Source organism: Macaca nemestrina, chromosome 6 (genome assembly GCF_043159975.1).
Source record: "Macaca nemestrina isolate mMacNem1 chromosome 6, mMacNem.hap1, whole genome shotgun sequence".
Classification (NCBI taxonomy): Eukaryota; Metazoa; Chordata; class Mammalia; order Primates; family Cercopithecidae; genus Macaca; species Macaca nemestrina.
The window spans coordinates 95,592,216-95,615,680 of record NC_092130.1 but is presented as its reverse complement, the minus strand read 5'-3'; the positions used below and the strand labels follow the sequence as shown (position 1 = coordinate 95,615,680).

Sequence of the window (23,465 nt, the reverse complement as noted above, 5' to 3'; positions counted from 1 at the left end):
TATACGATTGTCATAAAAAATGAAAGTCAAAATTCTTCTTGGTAAAGTCAGGTGTCTGGACAAACTGTCACCTTCATTCAGGTTACCTTCGCTTGAGGTAAAGACCTTTTCATCTGAATTTGCATGAAAGGTTTCTGCAGGTTGACAGCATGAGGCTCTTCTCCGGTGTGCACTCCTAGGCATCTGAACGCTGTGTGTGATTAACTGAGGCTCATTTTATTATAGTTTAAATCTGCAACATACATTCAATTCAGTTTTTTTTTTTTCCTCAACAGTTCTGCCTAGTATCCTTGTTAGGCACAGGCAAAATCTTTATTTTTACAAGGACTAAATCATTATGAATTTGAGAGAAGTCAGTCATCAGGAACTAGCAAATACAGTCATGTGTTACTTAATGACAAGTATACATTCTGAGAAATGCACTGTCAGGCAGTATTTTCCTTGTCCGAACATCATAGAGTGTACTTACACAAACCCAGATGGTATAGGCTCCTACACACCTAGGCTATATAATATAAACTAGTGCTCCCAGGCTACAAACCTGTACAGCATGTTACTGTACTCAATACTGAAGGCAACTGTAATACAATGGTATTTGTGTTTCTAAGCCTAGAAAAGATACAGTAAAAATATGGTATTATAATCTTATAGGACCACTGTTGTATATGCAGTCTGTGGTTGATTGAAATGTCATTATGAGCTGCATGACTATATACTGCCAATTTTTCACTTTAGAGACTATAAGCCTAAAGGAAAGAGAAAGCCTGCGATTAAACAATGCTTTAACCTGCGATTAAACAATGCTTTTCAGTCTCTGGAGTTTGGATTCATAGTTGGTATTTATCAATGGTTGCTTGTATCACAATTTTAACATAAAGGATCACCCAGTTATCTTTCAGAGTCTAAAATGAAAGTCTTCATATCTTTCTATTGTGATTTTGGTGTATGTATGTATTATTAAGCACAAAACCTCAAAAGATCTGGAAAGTGCCATAGAGCAAGGTGCTTTCATAAGGGAAGTAGTTTTTTGTTTTTATTAAAACATTTACTCATTCTTTTTTGAACAGGCAGTTACACAATGTAGTTTTAGCCTGCTGAAGTCAGTGGCTAGATAAAGCAAAGTCACTATCAATGATTTGCTTCTGAATAAAAGCCTTATATCCCAGGAACAGAGCAGGCGCTCCCTGGCGAGTGAGAACCAATACCAGTCAATTCTGCTGGTAGCAAGCAAGATACCTGGATAGAAAAGTAGCACTCCAGAGGCCTCAGGAGTGCTAACAACTCTCTTCTCCCTTGTGCTCAAAGTCTCATTCAATGTATTTACTTCTAGTGTCTACATGAATATGCTCACAAAAAGTCTGAATAAAAACCAGATACCATTTAACATTAGTATGTTATTAAAATTTTACCTCTAGTATTCCTGGTGAGAAGTGACAAATTCAAGCAAATGGTTTTGTTATCACTTTTGGGCTTCATCATGATAAAGAGAAAAGATGTTGCTAAAAATACGACAACCCCTGTCACTTTATTGCTATGGTCTAAGTGATTTGGGCTATTTAGTGATTTCTGTATCATCTAAGACAAACAAATCAAGAACTCCGTTTAAAGCAGTTATTGCAGAAATACACTGTGTGAGGCCCCAGTTAAGCTTTTACTGATTTGAAGTGTTTATCTCAAATAAAAATTAAAAAATACTTTTCACTGAAGGTAACTGAGAAATTGTTTGATTCAACATAAAGACGAAGACACATTTTCTTCTATTTTTTGAGACAGTACACTTTGTGATTCACAGGATAACTTGCATCAGACGCAATTTAATGAAAGCTCTCAAATAAGCGATTTTATTCCTATCCATGATTGCAGACATTTACAAAACCATAACATCTGAGTTCACCTTAAAAAATAACTTATATAAAGCAGTGATATACACAGCACAAAATAGTTCAGGGAGGGGGCAGGAGCAACTTGTAATAATTAAAATGTAAACGTGAAAAAAAGGATGGAATAAAAGTCCCTACTTATTTCTACTTAAGATGTCATGTGATAATATTTTACAATGTCCTGTGGGTCAATGTATGTATGTGTATATGTCTGTATAACATACACATATACAGTACATTCTCTTTCCCACACATATACATACACACATAATTATTTGCAGTTCAGTTTAGGGCAATTCTAATATGCCACTCCGTACAGTTGTTTGAATCACGTTTGGACCCGCTTTCTTCACAAAAGAGGGGAGAGAGCAGGAAATAAAAAGGTTGGTTTGGTGTGACTGAGATTCCTTTGTTTAACTGTACACTGTGATGAATAATTTTCTTCCGTAGTAGTTCTGTGAAGGGCTGACTCACTGTGGTTTTCATGAGGAGACTTGGTAATGGATCACACGCTCATTGTCATGCTAGGGGAGTACTAGAAGGAAAGAAGAATCCATATTTTAACAACAATTCTTTTAGAGATCACTAAGGTTCTTCTTGGTACAACAGAAACGAAGAATTCTAATTTCTTATCATCTTTTATGTGCAAGCTTTTCATCTCATACAACATAAAATAAGAAACTATAAAAAAAGTAAACTGATACAGACTTAACCTAATACTGAAATTTTCAATATTTCCCCTGGAAAGCATCAAGTCCTATTCTCTCCCTGCACCCAGAAGGCTGATCATTACCCAGTCCCTCTGCCTCCTCCCTCCAGACAGATTGATGTTTTGCAGGCACTTGTAAAAACCTTGGTTAAATTTAGTCCAAGGCTGGATCATAACTAAGTAAGTATGAGGACTAGTCTTTGCCACCTACTAGCTTGTAAACTGAGGAGGCTACCTAACCTGTCTTGACTTCAGTTTCCCTATCTGTAAAGGGGCTTGGGGAAGAAGAGATATAAAATCCCTAAACCAAGTATTTATTGAATACATAGAAAGTGCTCAGCAAGTGTTAGGTTAATATTGTAGGGAAACAAAACAAAAACAAGTGCAAGCTGGCCCTGGGAAGCTCTCATTAAAGCACTGAAAATACTTAAGAAACTAATTTATACTGCAGCATTTAAGCATCTTGCCCATAATCTGTGCTGTAATCTTTTTTTCTGAAACAGGGTCTCACTCTGTCACTCAGGCTGGAGTGCAGTGATCTCAGCTCACTGCAACCTTGACTTCCCTGGGCTCAGGTGATCCCCCCACCTCAGCCTCCCCAGTAGCTGGGAGTACAGGCACAAGCCACCACACGTGGCTAATTTTTGTATTTTTTGTAGAGATGGGGTTTCACCATGTTGCCCAGGCTGGTCTCAAACTCCTGGGCTCAAGCAATCTGCTCGCCTTGGCCTCCCAAAGTGCTGAGATTATAGGCGTGAGCCCCTGTGCTCGGCCTGTGACTCTAACTGCAATCCAGTCATTTTTGCACGTGAGTAGGAACATCATTGTTACATGCTGACTTGTCAGTTTGATGAGGCTGACAAATGATAAAAGGTGAGGGTTTCAGAGGTTTGGAAAAAAATGGTTTCAAAAATGATTTAGAGAGAAATAAAGAGCAATTATTTTGCTAATTGTGCCACTGTACCCTCATATTCTTGGGGAATAGACTGTGACAGAAAAGTTCTACAGCAGCACCATGCAAGAGAACTTTCTTCAATGACATATCTGTTCTGTGGTCTGTGCTGTCCAACTTGGAGGTCACTAGCCATATGTGCCTACTGAGCACATGCCATGTGATTAGTGCAGTCAAGACACTAAATGTTTAATGTTATTTACTTTTAATTTATTTAAGTTTGAGTATCCACATGTGGCTAGTGGTTACATTTTGAACAACACAGCTCTAGACTATCTGAGCTGTGGGGAGAGGCATCTAATCCCACATGTGGGATTGAAGACTCTTTGGATGAAGACAGTTTCTAAATTAAAATATAAATGTGGACCCTGAAATGTGAAATATTTTAAATGTTTTATTGGAAGCTCATGAGGACCAGGGTAAAAGGCAATTACCTTCAACATGCTAATAACAATTGTGCCTCCTGGAAAAAGGCAGATAAAGGCAAAGGGATTGGTCCCAGGCTCCAGGAACCTAACCAGAAGCTGTGATAATCCTGGGTAGGGGAGCACAAACTTTTCAGAAAGTTGGCAGAAAGAGAATAAAATGAAGTGAATTCTAGACAAGCTGAGACCGGCTGCAGAAATCAGAAAGGGCATATAGGTGTATACTGATGTAAGGACGGATTATAGTGTGGAAGCAGGACTCCCCAGGGAAGAGCACAGAGGGGCAGTGGCTCAGCTGGCACATGTCTGGGCCAGATGTCATTAGGGCTCAAACCAAAAGCATGCACTGTTCCTGAGGAAAGGTGGGTGATTAGGCCTGGAAAAGGGTCACTGGACTATAGGAAGAGGATTGTTTAATCCTTTAAACATGCATTACATCAAGGAAAATCTATTAATACTTGTTAATCACTTCACAGCCTACAGTGTTTCAGTACAGGAAAGTGAAATTACATACTTGAACTGATCCTGTAGGTAGGATTATAGTGAGTATATGGTGATTAAAAGGGGAGACTTTTAGACAGATCATAGGAGAACAAAAAAATGAGGGAGGCTGCCAGAAACAAGAAAAGAGATTCAGTTTAGACAACCTTTCCCCTTGATCATAGCAGCAGAAAAGCAAAGCAAAGCAAACCCCCCAGTTATAGACAAATGCTGATGACATGGAACTGATCCCTGACCCTGTGTCAGAGGGGAACTTACTACCATTTCATCACATCACATTTCATCCTACCATTTCATCATCACAAACATCATACCATTTAATATGTTTACTCAATTGATCCCATGCACATAATGTGATTCCACGTCTCACATTATAAACAATGACAGCACGCTTCAACTATCCAGAGCCTGTGGCTAAACAGAACTATATTTTGGTATTTAAAAGTTTAGAGGCAAGAATAAATAAAAAGAAAATAAGTGGATAGCAAGGTTTTATTAGAGTAGAAAAAATCAGATAATATGGCAAAATGGGCACAGATAAATTTAATCTATGCTTTCTACAGCTACTGTTACTTACAATAAATACTGGTGATTCCATCAGCACTAATATAACTTTCTGTGATGATGATGTTCTAATTCTGTGCTGTTTAGTGCAACAGCCACTAGCGACACACTGCTACTGAGTTCATGAAATGTAGCTAGTACAACTCAGGAACTGAAATTTTTGTTGTTATGTAATTTTAGTTAATTTAATAGGGCAGATAATAAAGATAATCATTCTTTTAAAACAAAGATTTTTTTGAGTATACTGTGTCAATAATATAAAACAGTAAAAGATACTAAGCATTTCAGAAAGGACCTCAAGGGAAATGCTTTTTAAAAAAGTTTCTGGGGCCAGGCGCAGTGGCTCATGCCTGTAATCCCAGCACTTTGGGAGGCCGAAGCGGATGGATCATGAGGTCAGAAGATCGAGACCACCCTGGCTAACCCGGTGAAACCCCATCTCTACTAAAAATACAAAAAATTAGCTGGGCGTGGTGGTGGGTGCCTATAGTCCCAGCTACTTGAGAGGCTGAGGCAGGAGAATGGCATGAATCCGGGAGGTAGAGGTTGCAGTGAGCTGAGATGGTGCCACTGCACTCCAGCCTGGGCGACAGAGCAAGACTCCATCTCAAAAAAAAAAACCAAAAAATTATTCCAGTTAATTCATATGTCAGGTAATGTTAGGAAATAGTGTTAAAAATATAGAATAGCCTTCATTCTACTATATATTGTTAAGAGTGTGTATATATGTAAAGCTATACATATGCATATACTCTATTATCAAGCATTTTTATTTGTTGCTATCATCTCAACACTGGCAACTGTTAACATTTTTTATCTGTGATATTTCAAATGTTTTAAGTCAATCTTACGGAAAAATGTTATTTTGTTACTGATTTGTTGGGAAGTTAAAGAGCGAGGTTGCCCCAGGGAGGAAACTGAGTGAAAAAAATAGAGAAAATGAGGGCCCAATTCAGTCAAAATGGAAGCATCAGCTCCACGCAATACAACTCAGAAAAAGGAGCAACCGGCCGGGCACGGTGGGTCATGCCTGTAATCCCAGCACTTTGGGAGGCTGAGGTGGGTAGATCACGGGGTCAGGAGTTCGAGACCAGCCTGACCAACATGGTGAAACCCCGTCTCTACTAAAAATACAAAAATTAGCCAGGCATGGTGGCACACACTTGTAATCCCAGCTACTCAGGAGGCTGAGCTGGGAGAACTGCTTGAACCCGGGAGGTGGAGGTTGCAGTGAGCCGAGATTGCACCATTGCACTCCAGCCTGGGCGAGAGAGTGAGATTCCGGTCTCAAAAAAAAAAAAAAAAAAAAAAAGAAAGGAAAAACAAGCAATCATCTAATAAAGTTTAATTTTTGAGTAGTACAAATAACTGTAAGATGGTATGCTAAACGTATTTAGTACAGTAAAATAGTTTGTATTTATGCCTGGGTGTCTATATATGCAAAGTGCTATTTACACTCCTAAGGCTGTAAACTGCTCATCTTCGGCCGCCATTACTGAAACTACTTCAAAAAATGAAATAAGGGGAAATAACAAAGTTTCTAGGAAAACTCATAGAATGGGCAAGCAAAAAGGAATTTTGCTATAGATTACTATTCTTCAAAGTAGTAGAAAAGTGGCTTACAATTTTCCAGAAGTAAAGGAAGAGTAGGTGTTAAATGGAGTATCATATTTAGAGACATAAAATATTCATGGTGTACTGTACTGAGACCACACTTCAATGTTTCTATTGTACTGCTGCATCAATATGTGATGACATATTGTAATGTTTACACCAAAATGCTGTGATATCAGGTTGCCCTGTTTCAAAACTATTCTGTGAGTCTGGCTCTCCTTAACCAGATGGTAAAATGGCTCTTACAAAGCAGTCAACAGCATTACAGTTTGGTTTGGTTAAAAATGTAACCCTTAAAGATATTATTTTAAACGTACACCAACTTATTTTATCTTTTAATGTGAAATGAGATAGCACGCCTTGCAGTGAACTTGTGATTTTTTCCTTATTATGCCCAGTTCATGTACCATAAAATCCAGAGATTTCCATGAAGTCTTTGAACAATGTGTATAAATTTCTGTTTATACATGTCAAGAACACTTTAATTCTTACTACATTTCTGTTTAAGCATCTGTATGATACTTTATTTTCTTAATGAGAGAGAAATAAAGAACAGTTCCTCTACCCTGAGCTAAACAAAAGTGAAATAAATTTAGTATTTATATGATTACATAAAAAAATTGGGGCTGATGTGATTTCTTTACAAGAGCAGAAAATGGCAAAGGAGGGGTAAGGGAACGAGAGATAATCTACCATCTTGTTTGTAATTCCTATTTGATGCCATTATTTTAACATCATGTTTACTCAATTGATTATATTTCAGTGCCATGGGAAAATACTTTGTTAAATTAATTCAGGAAATAAGACCAGCTACTTTCTTCACTTGAGAAGCATGAAAAACTATTTTTTTGAACTAAGGTTTTTTGTAGTCTGTACTTTCCAAAACAAACATTTTACAGTTTGAACACTAGGGGGCATCTTTGTTTCTTGAAATAAAGGGTCTTGGTTGTGATCTAAAAAAAAAAAACCTATGCAGTGAAACATTTTTTGATTCGCATTTTGTTTTGTCAAGCATGTTGGCACCGCAAGGTTTATGACTTTGGGCTGGGCATTTTTGTTTCTATATTAATTGAATGAAGCAGCATGTGTGAGTGTGAAGAGAGTAGGATAGTATCTAGTACATAAAGAGTACTCAATAGATATTTGTTCCCTTCCCAGGCCTCCTTCTGTGATTTAACTTCAAGATAAAACTCGACAGATCCTTAAAAGGCAGACTGCTCAAAAATATGTGCTTTCAGACTTATGTGTATTAAACACTAGAACTTGCATGTTCGTTTATTGAAAAATGTTTTCTTTCTGAATTCATTAAGGGTTCTGCCTTTCCTTGATTATAGCAAAGCTAACTTATTGGGGATAACAAGGTTATTTACTTCTTCAAAGCCTTACATTTGTCAGCACCAAATCTCTTTTGTCTTTCTTCCTCTCTCCTCTTATTGCTTGACTTTATAAAAAGGTCTAAACAAAAATGTATGGTAGTATGACAGAGAAAGCCACAGATAACAATGATATCATTCACAACAAGTCCCTTCTTCTCAGGAGACAGAAGAACGGAGAAGCTAGTGTGGACCTGCTTCCAAGGCTGTACTACCTTCCAGGGTGGTGGTGCAGTTTCTCAGTCCACCATCAAATTATTTTTCCTTTTACAACGTTTCTGGTGGGGACCAGAGACAAAGAGGGAAGAGAAAGCAGGGAAACTTCTGTTTGCCGCTAACTCTGCTGGCAGTCTAGCATTGAACCCGCTTAGGTTCAGGGGCAGGGAGGGTGGGCCAGAAGTTAGGGGTGGAAGAAGCCCTGTTCCAGCTGTTCTCGTTTCTAAATGCACATATTCACAGAAGAATCTGTTGTCTGCCATGTGCATAGTTCATTAGGGATTGAAGGGAGAAGCTGGTGCTTATTCTGTGTAAGGAAGTTCTCCACATCCTGTCATATCTGATTCTTTGCCTCAGTGAGTTTTCTGATGCCAGTTCTGAATTGGCACCCCTCTTCCAACTGTTAAACAAGGCAGCAGTCACTAATGACAAATTTGGGAAGGAAAGAGAGGGGAGAGTTCCTCTTTTCACTGCCCATAAGTGAAAGTCATGTGGAATCTTTTTAAAAAAGTTTTTTTCCAACTCCAAATTAATCATTTCCTCTGACTTTTAAAATACCTGGCTTATATATACATTATAGCACTCATTAATCTGACATATGTTAGTTATATAAACCTCTGTTTTTCCTATTGGGTTGCATTCTTTGAAAGTAGGTGTTATATTTATTTCAGAATACCTTGGTCTTAACCTGATGCTTTGCATATAATAGGCTCAATAAATGTTAAACTGAATTGAATTATCAAATATCTCACTGAATTATGCCATTTTATTGCTGGTAAAATTACTTGAAAAGGAAATCAATGGCTTTAATTAGATAAAAGTGAACATAGGAAAATTAATTTGTCCATAGTTTTGAAGTAAACCACTCAAAGAACCAGGATCTAAAAAACAATTCCCATAATCTTAAGCATTATGACTTAAATTGTGCAGCTTCTCATGTTTTTCCTTATCACTGACAGACTAAATTTTTTTTTACTGTAAATTGTTACACATAAAAAAATTCTTTGTCCTCACTAATCATATATAGCCTGCAAGTAAAACAAACTACAGATCAGCATAATTTTAACAGAGATGAAGTCTAAAAACAGGGGAAGCCTTGTCCCCTGCAAAGGTCCTATGTGGATATCAGAACTAAAAGAATCCACAGAGCACTCAATCTTGTGTTCTGTTTTGGGAATGGAACAGTCACTCTGTATAAAGCAGCCACTCTGTATAAATGTAGACGTGCTATTAGCCAGTGCTTCAAATTCTGATGGTATAACCTCCGGTAAATGCTGAGTTAGGCAAAATGAGGGCAGTCTCTCTTCTGATTCTGACTGTAGTTTGGTAGGTCCTCCCCAATAAATTTTAAGGATGGCATGAATTCTATGAAGATGAAATTCATTTGGGTTTTGAAATCTTTTATGCTACATTCCAATTCAGTGGTTCTTAGCAGAGAATGTACACCAGCATCAGTAACAAAGCTTTTCCACATTCAAGTATGCCCAGCCCCACTCCTGGAAATTCTGATTCACTAAGTCTAGGGAGAGTTCTGGGAAACTGTATTTTAAAAATTTCCACTGGGGTTTCTAATGTGAAATATTAATGTAAAAAAATCATTACATTATGTAGAACTCCTTGAGAAAAGGCACCATTTTGTCTTTTTGGTCTCTCCAATACCTAGCGTATTGCCTTGGCATGTGGTAAATGCTCAGTAATTGCTTGTTAAATGAATGAACTTTATTGCTTCTCTTTTTGGTTCTGTCTACTTCTATGGAGAAATGGAATGAACTTTTGTGTAATAGTACAATCACACGCAAGCAGTGACTTGGGTATTTAGCTCAGGTTAACAGACCGCCAATTTGGCCCTCAGTCCAGTGAGGTCTACTATATAAAGTAAGAACAGACTTTTAGATTTTGAGGACAGCACTGAAACAGACCTAGTTTTGCAGCAACCTGAGACACTTTAGTAGCATGAAAACTTATAAAAAGTATCAAATAGGCAACCTGTTTCCAGTTTGTTCCTTTACAGTGGAGGTTCTCAATGAGAAAATTGTTATTACGGTTTTTCTAACTATGTACACAAAATAGGAGTAAAAAAGAAAAAGTTTATTTTAAAAATTATTTTCAAAGATATTCCACTTAAAGGTTCTCCTGACTTCTAAAAGATAAACCTGTTGAACTCTAGATAAACAGCAGTACAAGTGGCTTTATGCATTTATTCTAGCAGAAGAGCTTCAGAAATAAAATCTGGGTGTAATATAGTCAAGGGAATACTTACACTCTCACTCTGAAAAGGATTTAAGAAATTTCCCCCCATTTCGCCATCATCCCTTGGAGTGCCCGGTTGATTACTCAGGCTCATATTATTGGGAGAATTCTGTAAACAAGATTTAGAAAACAAGGCATTGTTGAAGATTTTAATTTCCCTCTTGCATTGTACTGTTTCGAATATTGAATCTATAGCAGCATCCCTAAGGACAAATCATACTTATAATTTTAATCTTAGACTTCTACCACGTATTCTATTTCATTCTTTGCACTTTGACAAGTACTAATGCCTTCCCAAATGAAAATCTAAAAAACAAACAAAAAAACCCCAATAACCTACCACAACTATTTTCTTAGGTTCAGAATCAATATTTATTCAATTTCCCACCCTCAGCTTAGAGAGTTCCTAAAACTCTGGAGAGTTTAAAACATTCCCAGCAGGGGCATGATGAAGAGATCCTACCCACTGATAAGACAAGATGGAACAATAACTCCCTTAGTCATTTCACTAACCAAACTTTGAAAGGTCACTGTTTTAATAAACATTTCCTTTTAATTCTACATGCAGTATACAGATAACACTATTTCAACCATTTTTACATGAACTTTAAGGAAAAAAGAAAGATAGCTAACTACTGTAGTTAAGAACAAGAGACACCTCAGGACTTGAAAATTTATTATGTACTTTTAGAGGAAAAGGGGGCTCAAAAGAAAACTGCTTTAGAACATTTTCCTATCATTACTTTAAGAGTAGATTTACTCTGGAACTTTCCTTGAAGATAAAATGACTGCTATTAGCAATCTAATCAAACACCAAGTTAGCAGTGTATTGCTGCATATTCTATTTAAATTTGCTAGTCTCACTACTACCGCACAATTTTAGCCATGGCAGGATACCTGATACTCCACATCAACAGGAAATATAGAATGACATTGTACTATAAACCATGTTTACACAGTAGTATAACTGTAATGCTTTCAAGGTCCAATTTATTAACTTGTAAAAAAAAAACAAAACTTCAGAGTTAAACATTTTTATTTGTTATTTCAAATGGAAGAAAGAGTTTAGATAGTTTTTCCTAAGCTATTCCTATTTATATTGTTTTGGAATTAGTTTTTAGATTTTTTGTTTTAAAGAAATTTGCTCAGAGAATTTTGTCTTAACCACAACAATTTGTATCATAAAAATTAACATTTCATGAATGAGGTATTCCCAGAAGAAAATGGTTAAAATGTAAAGCAGAGACAGGTAGATGAGCTGGTAGAAATGCACTGTGTCTTGTCTTGCTGTGCACCCCGCAGGGAGGATCTGAGAACAAGGATCCTCTGAAGTCCATTGGAGCTCTCTATGTCAAGAAACCCCAAGGACTTGGGAAACATACTTTAATAGCATAAAGAGGATTTTGTTTTTTTTGATTAATTTTTCTCTGAGAATGTTAGTTACCCAAGTATATAGAAAAGCAACTATACTTTGAAATGAATCTGAATATCTTGATTTCCTGGGAAAAAAATTAAGTAAAATTTAACTGCATTATTTTAGAATTCATTAATTATTAAAGTTATTAGTTAAATAAACTGTACCTTGAAAATAGGAATGATAATGCTTACTTAGCTCAAAAAGGAAACTGAATTTATAAAAAAATTGTAAGATTTACTCATAATTTATAAATTCTTTTGGATTTCTGTCATTTTATACATAATGGAGAAACTGGTAATACTACAATAAAATACAATCTAATATATATACACATATATATAAGAAAACTCAAGGATGCAGTCGGAAGCCGCATATTTTACACAGTCAAACAAAGGAGTGAAATGAACCCTCTTATTCTTGTGTAACAATCATACCCCCTGTGGTATCAAAGTGCCATGAGAGAAGCAGCGTATCTCAGATTCAGTTAGGGTGCTTTAAATCTTTGCTGCACATTTGCCATATATCATTTCTTGATTTATAATTCTGAAAGTTTGGCTAACTTCAAACCTGATTCCTAACTCAAAGTGATTTTTAAATATTTAGAATTTGAAAGTAACGTTGCATTGCTAATATTTAAATACATACAAAATACTTCCAATGTTATTATTTCTGATTTACATGCAACCTCTTCATAGCATGGTGGCTCAGCATTATACTCTTGTGTGTGTGTGTGTGTATGTGTGTGTGTGTGTGTGTGTGTGTGTGTAGTGGGGATGGGTATTTAAGGACACTGAGAGGAAGATTAAAAGGATACATTCAACATACAAAACTGAGATAAAATCAGATCTCTGAAACCTATTCCTATTCAGCCTACTGGACCATATTTGAAAAGCTTGAAGTGATAGGACAATCGGGTTTTTTTGGTTTGTTTGTTTTTAACTAGAGTAATCTCCGCAAAATTGGAAAACAACAGAAGCTCCTCAGTGGGAAGTCTTAAGAAAACTGTGCTGTCTGTAATCACTGAGTGACATGATGATATGGGCTAAAGGGCACATTCAATATTGGCATCTGAGGGACAGCTAAGATAGTGGTACCAAAAACCATCCCAGAACAGGTTAGGAGGGTGGGTGGCAATGAATTGTGTGTATGCTTCATTTAACTGTAGCTGTATTTGTGTAATATGTCCAGTAGGTTTCATCAATAAGGCAAGAATATGATGTACAAAAAGGACTTAGGTTGGTCAAAAAGTCACTCTACTTGCTTCAGCACAAAAGAGTAACAAGATTACTTTTAGATACATTAGGCTCATCGGTTACAGTTATTTCAATGAATGTGTACTTTATTCCCTACTTTAAGAGTTTTGCTTGAAAAAATATGGTTAGGATTATACTGATTCCAACTTCAAGAAATTTTATTACATTCTCACTTATCATTTCTTCAAGCTGGAAATTCTTTCTCTTAAGCTATGATGTCATACATGAATGTTTATACACACACACACACACGCACACACATATACACATAATACACCGCAAACACAATTTCCTCTGACTGCCATGTTTAACCCTGTTAGACTTCTTGGTCTGATTTCATCTAGCAGGTATTTCATATCTTCTTTTCTTTTTTTTTTTTTTGAGACATGGTCTCTGTCACCTAGGCTGAAATACAGTGGTGAGATCATAGCTCACTGCAGCCTTGGACTCTTGGGCTCAAGTGATGCTTCTGCCTCAGCCTCCTGGGTAACTAGGACTGCAGATGTTTGCCACCACATCTGGCTAATTTTTAAAATGTTCTGCAGAGATGAGATCTCACTATGTTGCTCAGGCTGGTCATGAATTCCTGGACTCAAGCAATCCTCCCCATTTGGCCTTCCAAAGTGCTGGGATTACAAGTGTGGACCACTGTGCCCAGTTCATATCTTCTCTTAATTAGTAAGTTATTATCCCTTCTCCCATCCTTAAAAATTATTCCAAACCTTTTAAAACTTTTTAAAATTCTAAATTTTTCCATTTTCAAATTAAAAAAGTGAACATTTATAGAAACTGTGGCTCTGCCTATAATTAGAATAAAATAATAATGACATTATTCTAAGTAGTGGATTTTGAACTGCTTTCTCACAGGCTGCCAACAGTGAGTCTTCTAGAGTGTTGTTTTGACTCTGCTAGCTCCCTCAAAGAATAAACTGTCAGTCATTCTCCCAGTGAGTACAACTGAGCTAGAACTCAGGTCAGCACACCTGAGATGATGGTGTAGATCTCTAGTCATCTACCAGCTCCCTTGTGAATGGCGTAGGATCTCTAACTGGAACCAAAGTTCTTGAGGTCAGAATGCTTCAGGTTGAAAATACTTTCTTGATAATTTATTAAATATGATATGATCAGAGCTTGTCTTCTCACATACATGTTTTTTTCAAACTCAAAAATATAAATGTGAGATATGTTAATGTGAACTGCAGAATTTCTTTAGCTGCTTTTCTTCTAAGAAAACAAACCGGCTGGGTACGGTGGCTCATGTCTGTAATCCTAGCACTTTGGAAGGCAGAGGCAGGTGGATCACGATGTCAGGAGTTCGAGACTAGCCTGGCCAGCCTGGTGAAACCCTATCTCTACTAAAAATACAAAAATTAGCCGGGCATGGTGGTGCGTGCCTGTAATCCCAGCTACTCAGGAGGCTGAGTCAGGAGAATTGCTTGAACCTGGAAGGCAGAGGTTGCAGTGAGCCGAGATTGTGCCACTGTACTCCAGCCTGGGCGACAGAGTGAGACTCTGAGTCAAATAAAAAAAAAAAAAAGAAAACAAACCATATACTTCTCTCTACCCGCAACCCCAACTCCAAGGAAAAAGATTTTTTGTTTCATTAATTAAATGGGTGACCCCTCAGTTATTAAAGGGATGAAAGGAATTTCATATATCATCTTTAAAAGTCTTCTAAATTAAAGATAAACTCTGCGTTCTGAGAATGAGGCATATGAGTTTTACTAGGTAATGCTCAACTCAGCAAGAAATAATTTTGAAACTTCATTGGAAGCTTTGAATTCATTTTGCTTACTGAAATAGTGCCATCAAAGTACAATTGATAGTGTGAGTTCCTAGCCTTGTCCACAAAAGATTGTATAGCTAATGAGAAGAAAGATATTCAATGTCTGTATAGCACTTCATAGCCCTTAACATATGTTCACACTCGATTCTCAACAATTTTATGAAGCAGGCAGGGAATGAACTACAAGTTTTATGTTACAGCTAAGCAAACTATGCCTATGAGAGATTAAGTAACATGTTCCTGCAACTTGTAAGTACTGTAGTAGCATCAGGTTTTCTGATTCTCAATTCAGTACTCTTTCTTTATCTTACATATAAAGTGGATAAAATAGAGTATCTATGCAATAAAAAGTAGAAAAACAATTGAAGTAGTACTTATACACAACATTTAAAATGGAGTAAAAATTTTTTTAAAAAATATGTGATACTGGTGCTGACAAAATACAGATTTAACTGGAGAACTATAGAGCTGTGGCTAGAGACCTAAGACGGACTTTAAAAATTACTAAGCGATGGCTGGGCGGGGTGGCTCACATCAGTAATCCCAGCACTTTGGGAGGCCGAGGTGGGTGGATCACCCAAGGTCAGGAGTTTCAGACCGGCCTGACCAACATGGAGAAACCCCATCTCTACAGGCACATGCCTGTAATCTCAGCTACTTGGGAGGCTGAGGCAGGAGAATCACTTGAACCCAGGAGGTGGAGGTTGCGGTAAGCTGAGATGGTGCCATTGCACTCCAGCCTGGGCAACAAAAGCAAAACTCCAACTCAAAAAAAAAAAAAAAAAATTACTAAGCAATAATGGTCAAGGCTGTCTTTTGATTCACAAATAAAATTACTAGAAAAAAACGGGATGGAAATGAACGATAATGAATGATGCCAGGAAAACAAAAGGAAGAAGAAAGCTTCTTGAGATAGCTGAACATGTGCTGGAAAAGGAAGAAATGTGGGAAAAGCAGAGTTAGACTGTGACTGTGCATACCTCGGAGTCAAAGACTGAAAAAATTAGGGTGGGAGTGGAAAGAGGCAGGGAGAGAAAGAATCTGGGGCAGCGGGTATACAATGTGCACGATGCTGCTGATGCATCTTAAGAGAAAAAGTGACTATGGTGCAACAGGCACTAATGGTACCATCACCCAGGGTCGGCCAGCTTAGAGCCCAGAGCCAATGAACCTGGAGCAGACGTGGTGTAGAAATGAGATGCGTAGGAACTCATTTGAAGGCAGATTTAACTAGTCAATTCTAGCACATTGTTAAGTGGCATGTTTATTACTGGGGGATAAATCTTACATTAATTTAAATGCATATTAACTTTGCTTTATAAAAGTTTTTATTTATCCTATTTGTTCGAGCTCCTCTGTTAAACTGAACTTCTTGAGGGCAGAGAACATATCTTGTTTATCTTTGGACTTTTAGAGCCCAGCATAATGCCTCAGTGCGTCAACATTTACTGAATGAAGGAGCTCCTGCCTAAGAATAAACCACTTGAGCGTAGAAATCGTGTTTGTTGTTAGAGAAGTCTTTTCTATGTCCCCAGAGTGCAGAAGGCAACACCCAGCACACACAGGTACACACTGGATGGTCAGTTACTGCTTAGAGCACAAGCAATGCATCATTAGGTAAGAGAGTGTTATGAGGACTGGGCATGGTATGGTGGAAAAACTTGTATCCAAAAACAGGCATGGGAAAGTAAGCAGAAAAGGAATAGCAACCGATCTGACATGAGGGCAGATTAGAAGACATTTAATTCACCATTATGACTTTAAAAAATTTTTAAACTTTTACAAATTATGAAGTACTTTCCCATATAGAATTTTATTACTTTCCCATATGGAATTTTGTTTATATCTATCTTATGTAAAAGGTTTTAGGTAGTTAGTAAAAATTTTAGGAAGATGGCCTAAAACTATCTGGATGATCCTACTTTTCTGTAATTAAGAATCCATCTGTAGATACAAGAATATGCTTCTCAAATATGGCATCAGAAATTTCACTGGTGACCACAAAGCACAATTCGGCTAATTAAATTGTTAGAAATACCTGAGATGCTGGGTGCAGTGGGTCACGCCTGTAATTCCAGCACTTTTGGGAGGCCGAGATGGGTAGAGTACCTGAGGTCAGGAGTTCGAGACCAGCCTGACCAACATGGTGAAACACCATCTCTACTAAAAATACGAAAATTAGCTAGGCTTGGTGGTATGAGCCTTTAATCCCAGCTACTCAGGAGGCTGAGACAGGAGAATTGCTTGAACCCAGAAAGGGGAGGTTGCAGTGAGCCTAGATTGCACCACTGCACTCTAGCGTGGGCAACAGAGCAAGACTCCTCAAAATAAAATAAAATAAAATAAAAATAAAAAAATAAATAAAAGAAGTATCTGAGAGCCAACACATTCATGGTAATCTGACTTGCAAAGGTCCAGAGAGAAGGCTCTAATAAAGTTACATAGGGAATTTTGTTTTGAAAACCGGCTCCATAAATACCATTTCTCACAGAGGTAAGCTAGTACTCATTATAAATATTTATCTATTTTTAGAAAAGAAAAAGACCTTTCTGATTTTTTCTAAACATGATTGTTTCTAAACATAGACATCCAAAATACATGTGGAGCTTGTGAGGCAAAGCAGCCAGGCAACAGAGTTATAATGCCAGAATTCCAATTAAATATTTTTTAAAACTTGAAGTCTTAATTTAAAATGTTTTTTAGCTCAATCAATCTTATTTTATTTTTCTTGGCAGCAGGAATTTTACATTATTATACATAAATATAAAGTCATCCCTTAATGAATTTCTCTATTTATTGATATAGAACAGACTTCTAAGAGAGTCATTCTGGTGGTAGCGAATAATTAGTTCTCATCAGTAATTCTAGATATATTTGACTCACTGAGAACTATTTTAAATTCATCATGACCTAAATAGTATTTAGATACTATTCTTCAAAAATATAAGGCATTTTAGTAAAGGATTCACTTTAGATACTCAAACTATTGAAAGAGGGAAAATGCAAACACATACTAATGGAAGGCTCACTTTCCTGCTTGTACTAATATAATTTTCCTCTAATCACTTTCTTACTCTATTTTGGGAACTAGAACAATTATTGTGGAAATCAGCATTTTCTAATGAAGGTTTGCAAGATGAATTGGATATGTAAATGCAATGCCCTCATGATATATAATTACCACTTTTTCAAATTTATCTCTCCTCACATTTCTTTAGACATCTTTACATTTTCAAAAGATTATCTAAATTCTGTAAGTTTGCTTTACAAATAAGTAACATCTTAATGTGATTAAATTTGTTATTACTTGGGTGTCAATTAATAATGTATAGTATGTCCTGTTAATTAATCTTAGCATATTTAGAAACATTCTTAAAAGACTTATTTTACCCTTTCCTGCAGATAATATGCATTAGTATTCTTAACTTCCAATTAATTATACCTGGTCTTCTACTTTCAAACTATTGTTCAAGAACAAAATTCTGATTAAAAACAACACAGAATACACAGCACTCACCTTGGAAATACTGTCCATATCTCCTGAGCCTGAAACAAAATATAAAAATAAAGCCTTTATTAGGTAAGATTTCATTTATAAATTAAACACTCCTTTAATTTAAATAAGTGAAGTATATTATATTTTCCAGTGCATAGTTCCTGAGTTTTTAAATCTGAAAAAATTCCTCTTCTTTTACACAGTATAGTGAATCAGTACCATCTGATGGAAAATGCAAGGAGTTCTTTCCTTAGTTCCCAATCATTTTTTTTATGGAAGCATGAAGAAAACTGTTGTTATCATAGATTCCTGAATGTGAAATTTTAGAAAGACCATTTATATACCCTACCCAATTAAAAATATAAAATGTATATATAACATATAGATATCTACATATATTTTTTGAAAATGATGCTGTAAATCTGATAAAATATAAAATGAACACTTGCAACAATGTTTGACAATATTTTAAACCATACTTTACTATAATAACCAAAAGCTAAGTATTAATATTAAAAAGTTGATAGCAATGAATATTCATGACAATTCTTCAAAATTAAAAATGTCTTTAAATATTATATTTTTATTTTGATCCTTGGAAGAAATAAACAATCAATATTAATTTCTTTTCTTATGTAAGAAATAGAGACCGGGCACAGTGGCTCAGGTCTGTAATCCTAGCACTTTGGGAGGCCAACGTGGGTGGATCATTTGAGGTCCGGAGTTCGAGACGACCCTGGCCAAACATGGGGAAACCCCACCTCTACTAAAAATACAAAAATTAGCTGGGCATGGTGGCGGGCCCCTGTAGTAGTCCCAGCTACTTGGGAGGTTGAGGCGGCAAATTCATTTGAACCTGGGAGGCAGAAGTTGCAGTGAGCCGAGATCACGCCACTGCACTCCAGTGTACGTGACAGAATGAGACTGTCTCAAAAAAAAAAAAAAAAAAAAGAAACAGAATCGTACATTAACTAACAGAACAATAATCAGATCTTTTCCACAATATTAACTTTACTTTAAACAATTTTACTTCTGACAATTTTCCTAGCATAAAAATAATATAACATTTTAGTGGCATAGTATCAGTCAGCATTACTAATAAAGCTAGCCCTTATTAACCTAAGTTGCAAATAAACAGGCATAATAAATGATTAAATACTGAATGCATATATGCAATCATATATATATGTGTATATATAATATGTACAGTAATGTTCATTATAGAAAGCAATGAGCCAGTTGCCAAGCATAGGTAAAAATCTTCTGAAAATTATATTCTGGTGACTATGATAATGAGAGCCTTTTAACTATACCAAATATCTTTTTTTTTTTTTTTTTTGAGACTGAGTCTCGCTCTGTCGCCCAGGCTAGAATGCTGTGGCTGGATCTCAGCTCACTGCAAGCTCCGCCTCCCGGGTTCCCACCATTCTCCTGCCTCAGCCTCCCGAGTAGCTGGGACTACAGGCACCCGCCACCTCGCCCGGCTAGTTTTTTGTATTTTTTAGTAGAGACGGAGTTTCACCGTGTTAGCCAGGATGGTCTCGATCTCCTGACCTCGTGATCTGCCCGTCTCGGCCTCCCAAAGTGCTGGGATTACAGGCTTGAGCCACCGCACCCGGCCCCAAATATCTTTTTGTGAATAGTTCTACAAATAACAATATTGCAAAGTGAATTATTTTGCAATAAATTGGAAAATAAAATTCAAGAATGGTGCTGTCCAACAGAATTTTGTGCAATAATAGAAATGTTTCTCTGTGATGTTCATTAAGGTAGTCATTAGCTACAAGTGGCTGCTGTGTACCTGATATGTGGCAGTGCAACTGAAGAACTGAATTTTAAAATTTTCTTAATTTAAAATCAAATAGTCACACATGGCTAGTGGCTAATGCAATTGGACAGTGCAAATCAAGACTTTGCAATCTAGGCAAAATAAGTATAAATTTTTAAAAGCTCAAAAGTCTCTTAGTGTACTGCAAATAATTTCTTGATTATTGAAAGATTTTCCAAGTATCAGAGGGAGGCATTTCCTGACCTTAGGTGGGGAAGCGAAATCTGTATATAACCTAAATTACTCATGAACATATTTTTTCCAACTTATGTAAAAGATGAACCCTTTCCAAAAGAAAAAAAAAATCATAACTCCCACCCCCATTGTCAACTTTTAAATTAGTTTATGGTCATGTTACTTAAACATACACAAACATAAAAAGTGTTTTTTGTTTGTTTTGCATTTAACTTATGTGAATGCAAAACAAATATAACTGTCTTGTGTGGTATGACCCAGTCAATTTTGCAACACTTGTCTGTATTTCTCACTAGTGTTAGAGTTTTCATTCACCTTGCAGCTATTTAGATTCATATGGTAAGAACGCATAATTTATAAAGTATGTTTTCTTTTTCTTTTTTTTTCTTTTTTGAGACGGAGTTTTGCTCTTGTCACCCAGGCTGGAGTGCAATGGAGCAATCTCAGCTCACTGCAACCTCCGCCTCCGGGGTTCAAGCGATTCTCCGCCTTAGCCTCTCGAGTAACTGGGATTACACGCACCCGGCACCCTGCCCAGATAATTTTTTTTATTTTTTTATTTTTTTGAGACAGAGTCTTGCTCTGTCACCCAGGCTGGACTGCAGTGGTGCGATCTCGGCTCACTGCAAGCTCTGCCTCCCAGGTTCACGCCATTCTCTTGCCTCAGCCTCCCTAGTAGCTGGGACTACAGGCACTCACCACCGTGCCTGGCTAATTTTTTGTATTTTTAGTAGAGATGGGGTTTCATCGTGTTAGCCAGGATGGTCTCCATCTCCTGACCTCGTGATCCACCCGCCTCGGCCTCCCAAAGTGCTGGGATTACAGATGTGAGCCATGGCGCCTGGACTATAAAGTATGTTTTCAACCGTCAGTCACATACTTGAAATGGTCTTTATCACGAAGACAATGTAGGCAGTGTTCTCTTAAAAGAGAATCATTCAAATTATCCAGAATATGATTAACAATTTTATGTTAAAAAGGAAGCAAACATAAAAATTCAAAAACAAAATTAAGAAATTTTTGGAGAGAACTGAAGTTCTTCTGAGACTGTGTCCATAGAACTCGAGACAAAACAACAACAACAAAACAGCTGCAAGAATACTGCAGCCTTCTGGGTTGGGCAAGCATGACACGTGCCCATAGCAGCAATGTCTCCTTTTATGGTAAGACATGAGATTTCTATAGGTTAAAGTAAATAACTGTGAATATGAACTAGAACAATTCTCACACTTCTGATCTTCAAGTGATCTATAGTTATAACCAATAAAATGTTGATTAAACTATCTGTTTGAGGTAAAAGTTGAAGTGTTTAAAAATGAGTAGCTGGCTATGGAAGAACTTTGGAAACTGTAATATCCACTATGTAGAATTAAGGTTTTCTTCTGAATTTATTCTAAACATCAAATTGAAAAGCCTTACCTAAAGAGCCATTCATGTGATGTGACTCCATTCCTCCTAATCCACCCATGGGACCATCTGACCCAGGGCCCATTGGAAACTATTTTAAAAATGAAGAAAATCACTGTAATCACACTGAAAACAATGGCTTATCTCAATTTTACAATATATTTAACATTACAAGACACTGCCACAACTTATTTTTACTTTCAAGCTATGGAGATCTTTTACTTGATGTTTTTCAGCCTTGTGGATTCTCTAACTGGACTGTTCACCTCTCTCATATCATTTTCTCTGTATTCCACATATAGATGTTTAGCTTAATCCTCAATCATCTCCAAATTTTTCTTCTTCAGATATACTCAGAAACTATATAAATTCCAGTGCAAATTATAAGATAAGCATTTTCCTCTATGATATTGACAAATTTTCTATTGAAAACCAAAGGTGGTTCTTAAGAAGCTGTTAAGGGTATTGGCTTATTAATAAGAAAAATTCAATGTCATTATGACAACATTAACATTTTTCTTAGCAGGCAATCTGTCTTTGTTTAAATGGATATAATAAATAATTTCATCTTATAGGTTAAATACATTTCACTCCTTGGGGATTGCTGAATATAGCTAATTCTTCTTGGCAGTCTCAAACATGTTACTTCAATGACACTCAGACATTCCAAGGCCATTCTGCTTAACATTTTTTAAAGTAGTGGAATTCTTTTTTTCTTTCCTTTCTTTTCAGGTGAAATCTTACATTAGAAGCCTGGTACAAAACAGGTGTGCTATGATGGGGTTGGTGATAGAGAACCCAGGGCCCGCCCACTCAGTCTTCCTCTCATCTCTCTAGAACACTGAGGAAACCTGGAGCCCAGTTCAAAGACAAGTTACCTATGATTACCTTACACTTACAGGTAAGACAGCCCGCTGAAAACACTTTCTCTTCAAATTTCCCATGCCAAAAGCATTTCTACGATGTTGTATGGTGCAGAATATTGACTATGGTGTCTGTGTGTGGATGGAGCGGTGGTGGTGAGTAATCATGAAGGCTTTTAGGGAGAAATAACTGCCTTTGGCAGGCAACCCTGTACTTCACCACCTCTGTGTGGGAATAAAATGGCCTTCTATCACTGTGGGCAATACAAAACACATGCTTATAACATTCCCCAAGAGAATGCCAATTTTGCTTGGTAAAATTGAGTATCTAAAAGCACACAGGCTGGTGTTCAGTAAACAAATTGGAATATGCATGCCTCACTGATGTAAGATATATATAAGTCAAAGAAATTGATTTAAACTTACTGCTATTATTTAGCTTTTATCAAAAGCATAGTTTAGATATGGGTTGAGAAACTGGTGCTGGTAGGCCTAGTAGACTGTGAACTTTTATCTGGCTCCTACAGTGTTTTAAAAGACGCTAAAACTATAGGTATATATATTTGGTCAGTTTAGCATATAACATATATATCTTCTGATTTTTCTTTGATTTCTGCTACCCTATATACACATGTGTATTAACTATAATCTGTTATAAATATTTTTGTAAACATGTAGGCCTTATAGATAAATAAAATGTTTTCCTGTGAGCTTCTGTGGAAAAATCACGACCAAA

General features: G+C 36.7%; 1 protein-coding gene across 23 annotated transcripts in view; it reads right to left on the bottom strand.

The window, feature by feature from the left end:
- Window positions 1-1,825: 1,825 nt before the first annotated feature.
- LOC105475056 (single stranded DNA binding protein 2) overlaps window positions 1,826-23,465 on the bottom strand; it is a 331,890-nt gene continuing 310,250 nt past the window's right edge. For 19 of the 23 annotated variants that reach the window (XM_071098731.1, XM_011729998.3, XM_011730000.3 and 16 more), the window contains 4 exons: window positions 21,879-21,957; window positions 18,458-18,486; window positions 10,495-10,593; window positions 1,826-2,415 (listed from right to left, as the gene is read on the bottom strand). In XM_071098731.1, the coding sequence (XP_070954832.1) occupies window positions 2,386-2,415; window positions 10,495-10,593; window positions 18,458-18,486; window positions 21,879-21,957 (237 nt within the window). In that variant the 3' untranslated portion in view covers window positions 1,826-2,385. The remainder of the gene's footprint in view (window positions 2,416-10,494; window positions 10,594-18,457; window positions 18,487-21,878; window positions 21,958-23,465) is intronic. The other 4 variants (XM_011730001.3, XM_011729999.3, XM_071098724.1 and 1 more) reach the window with 1 other exon arrangement.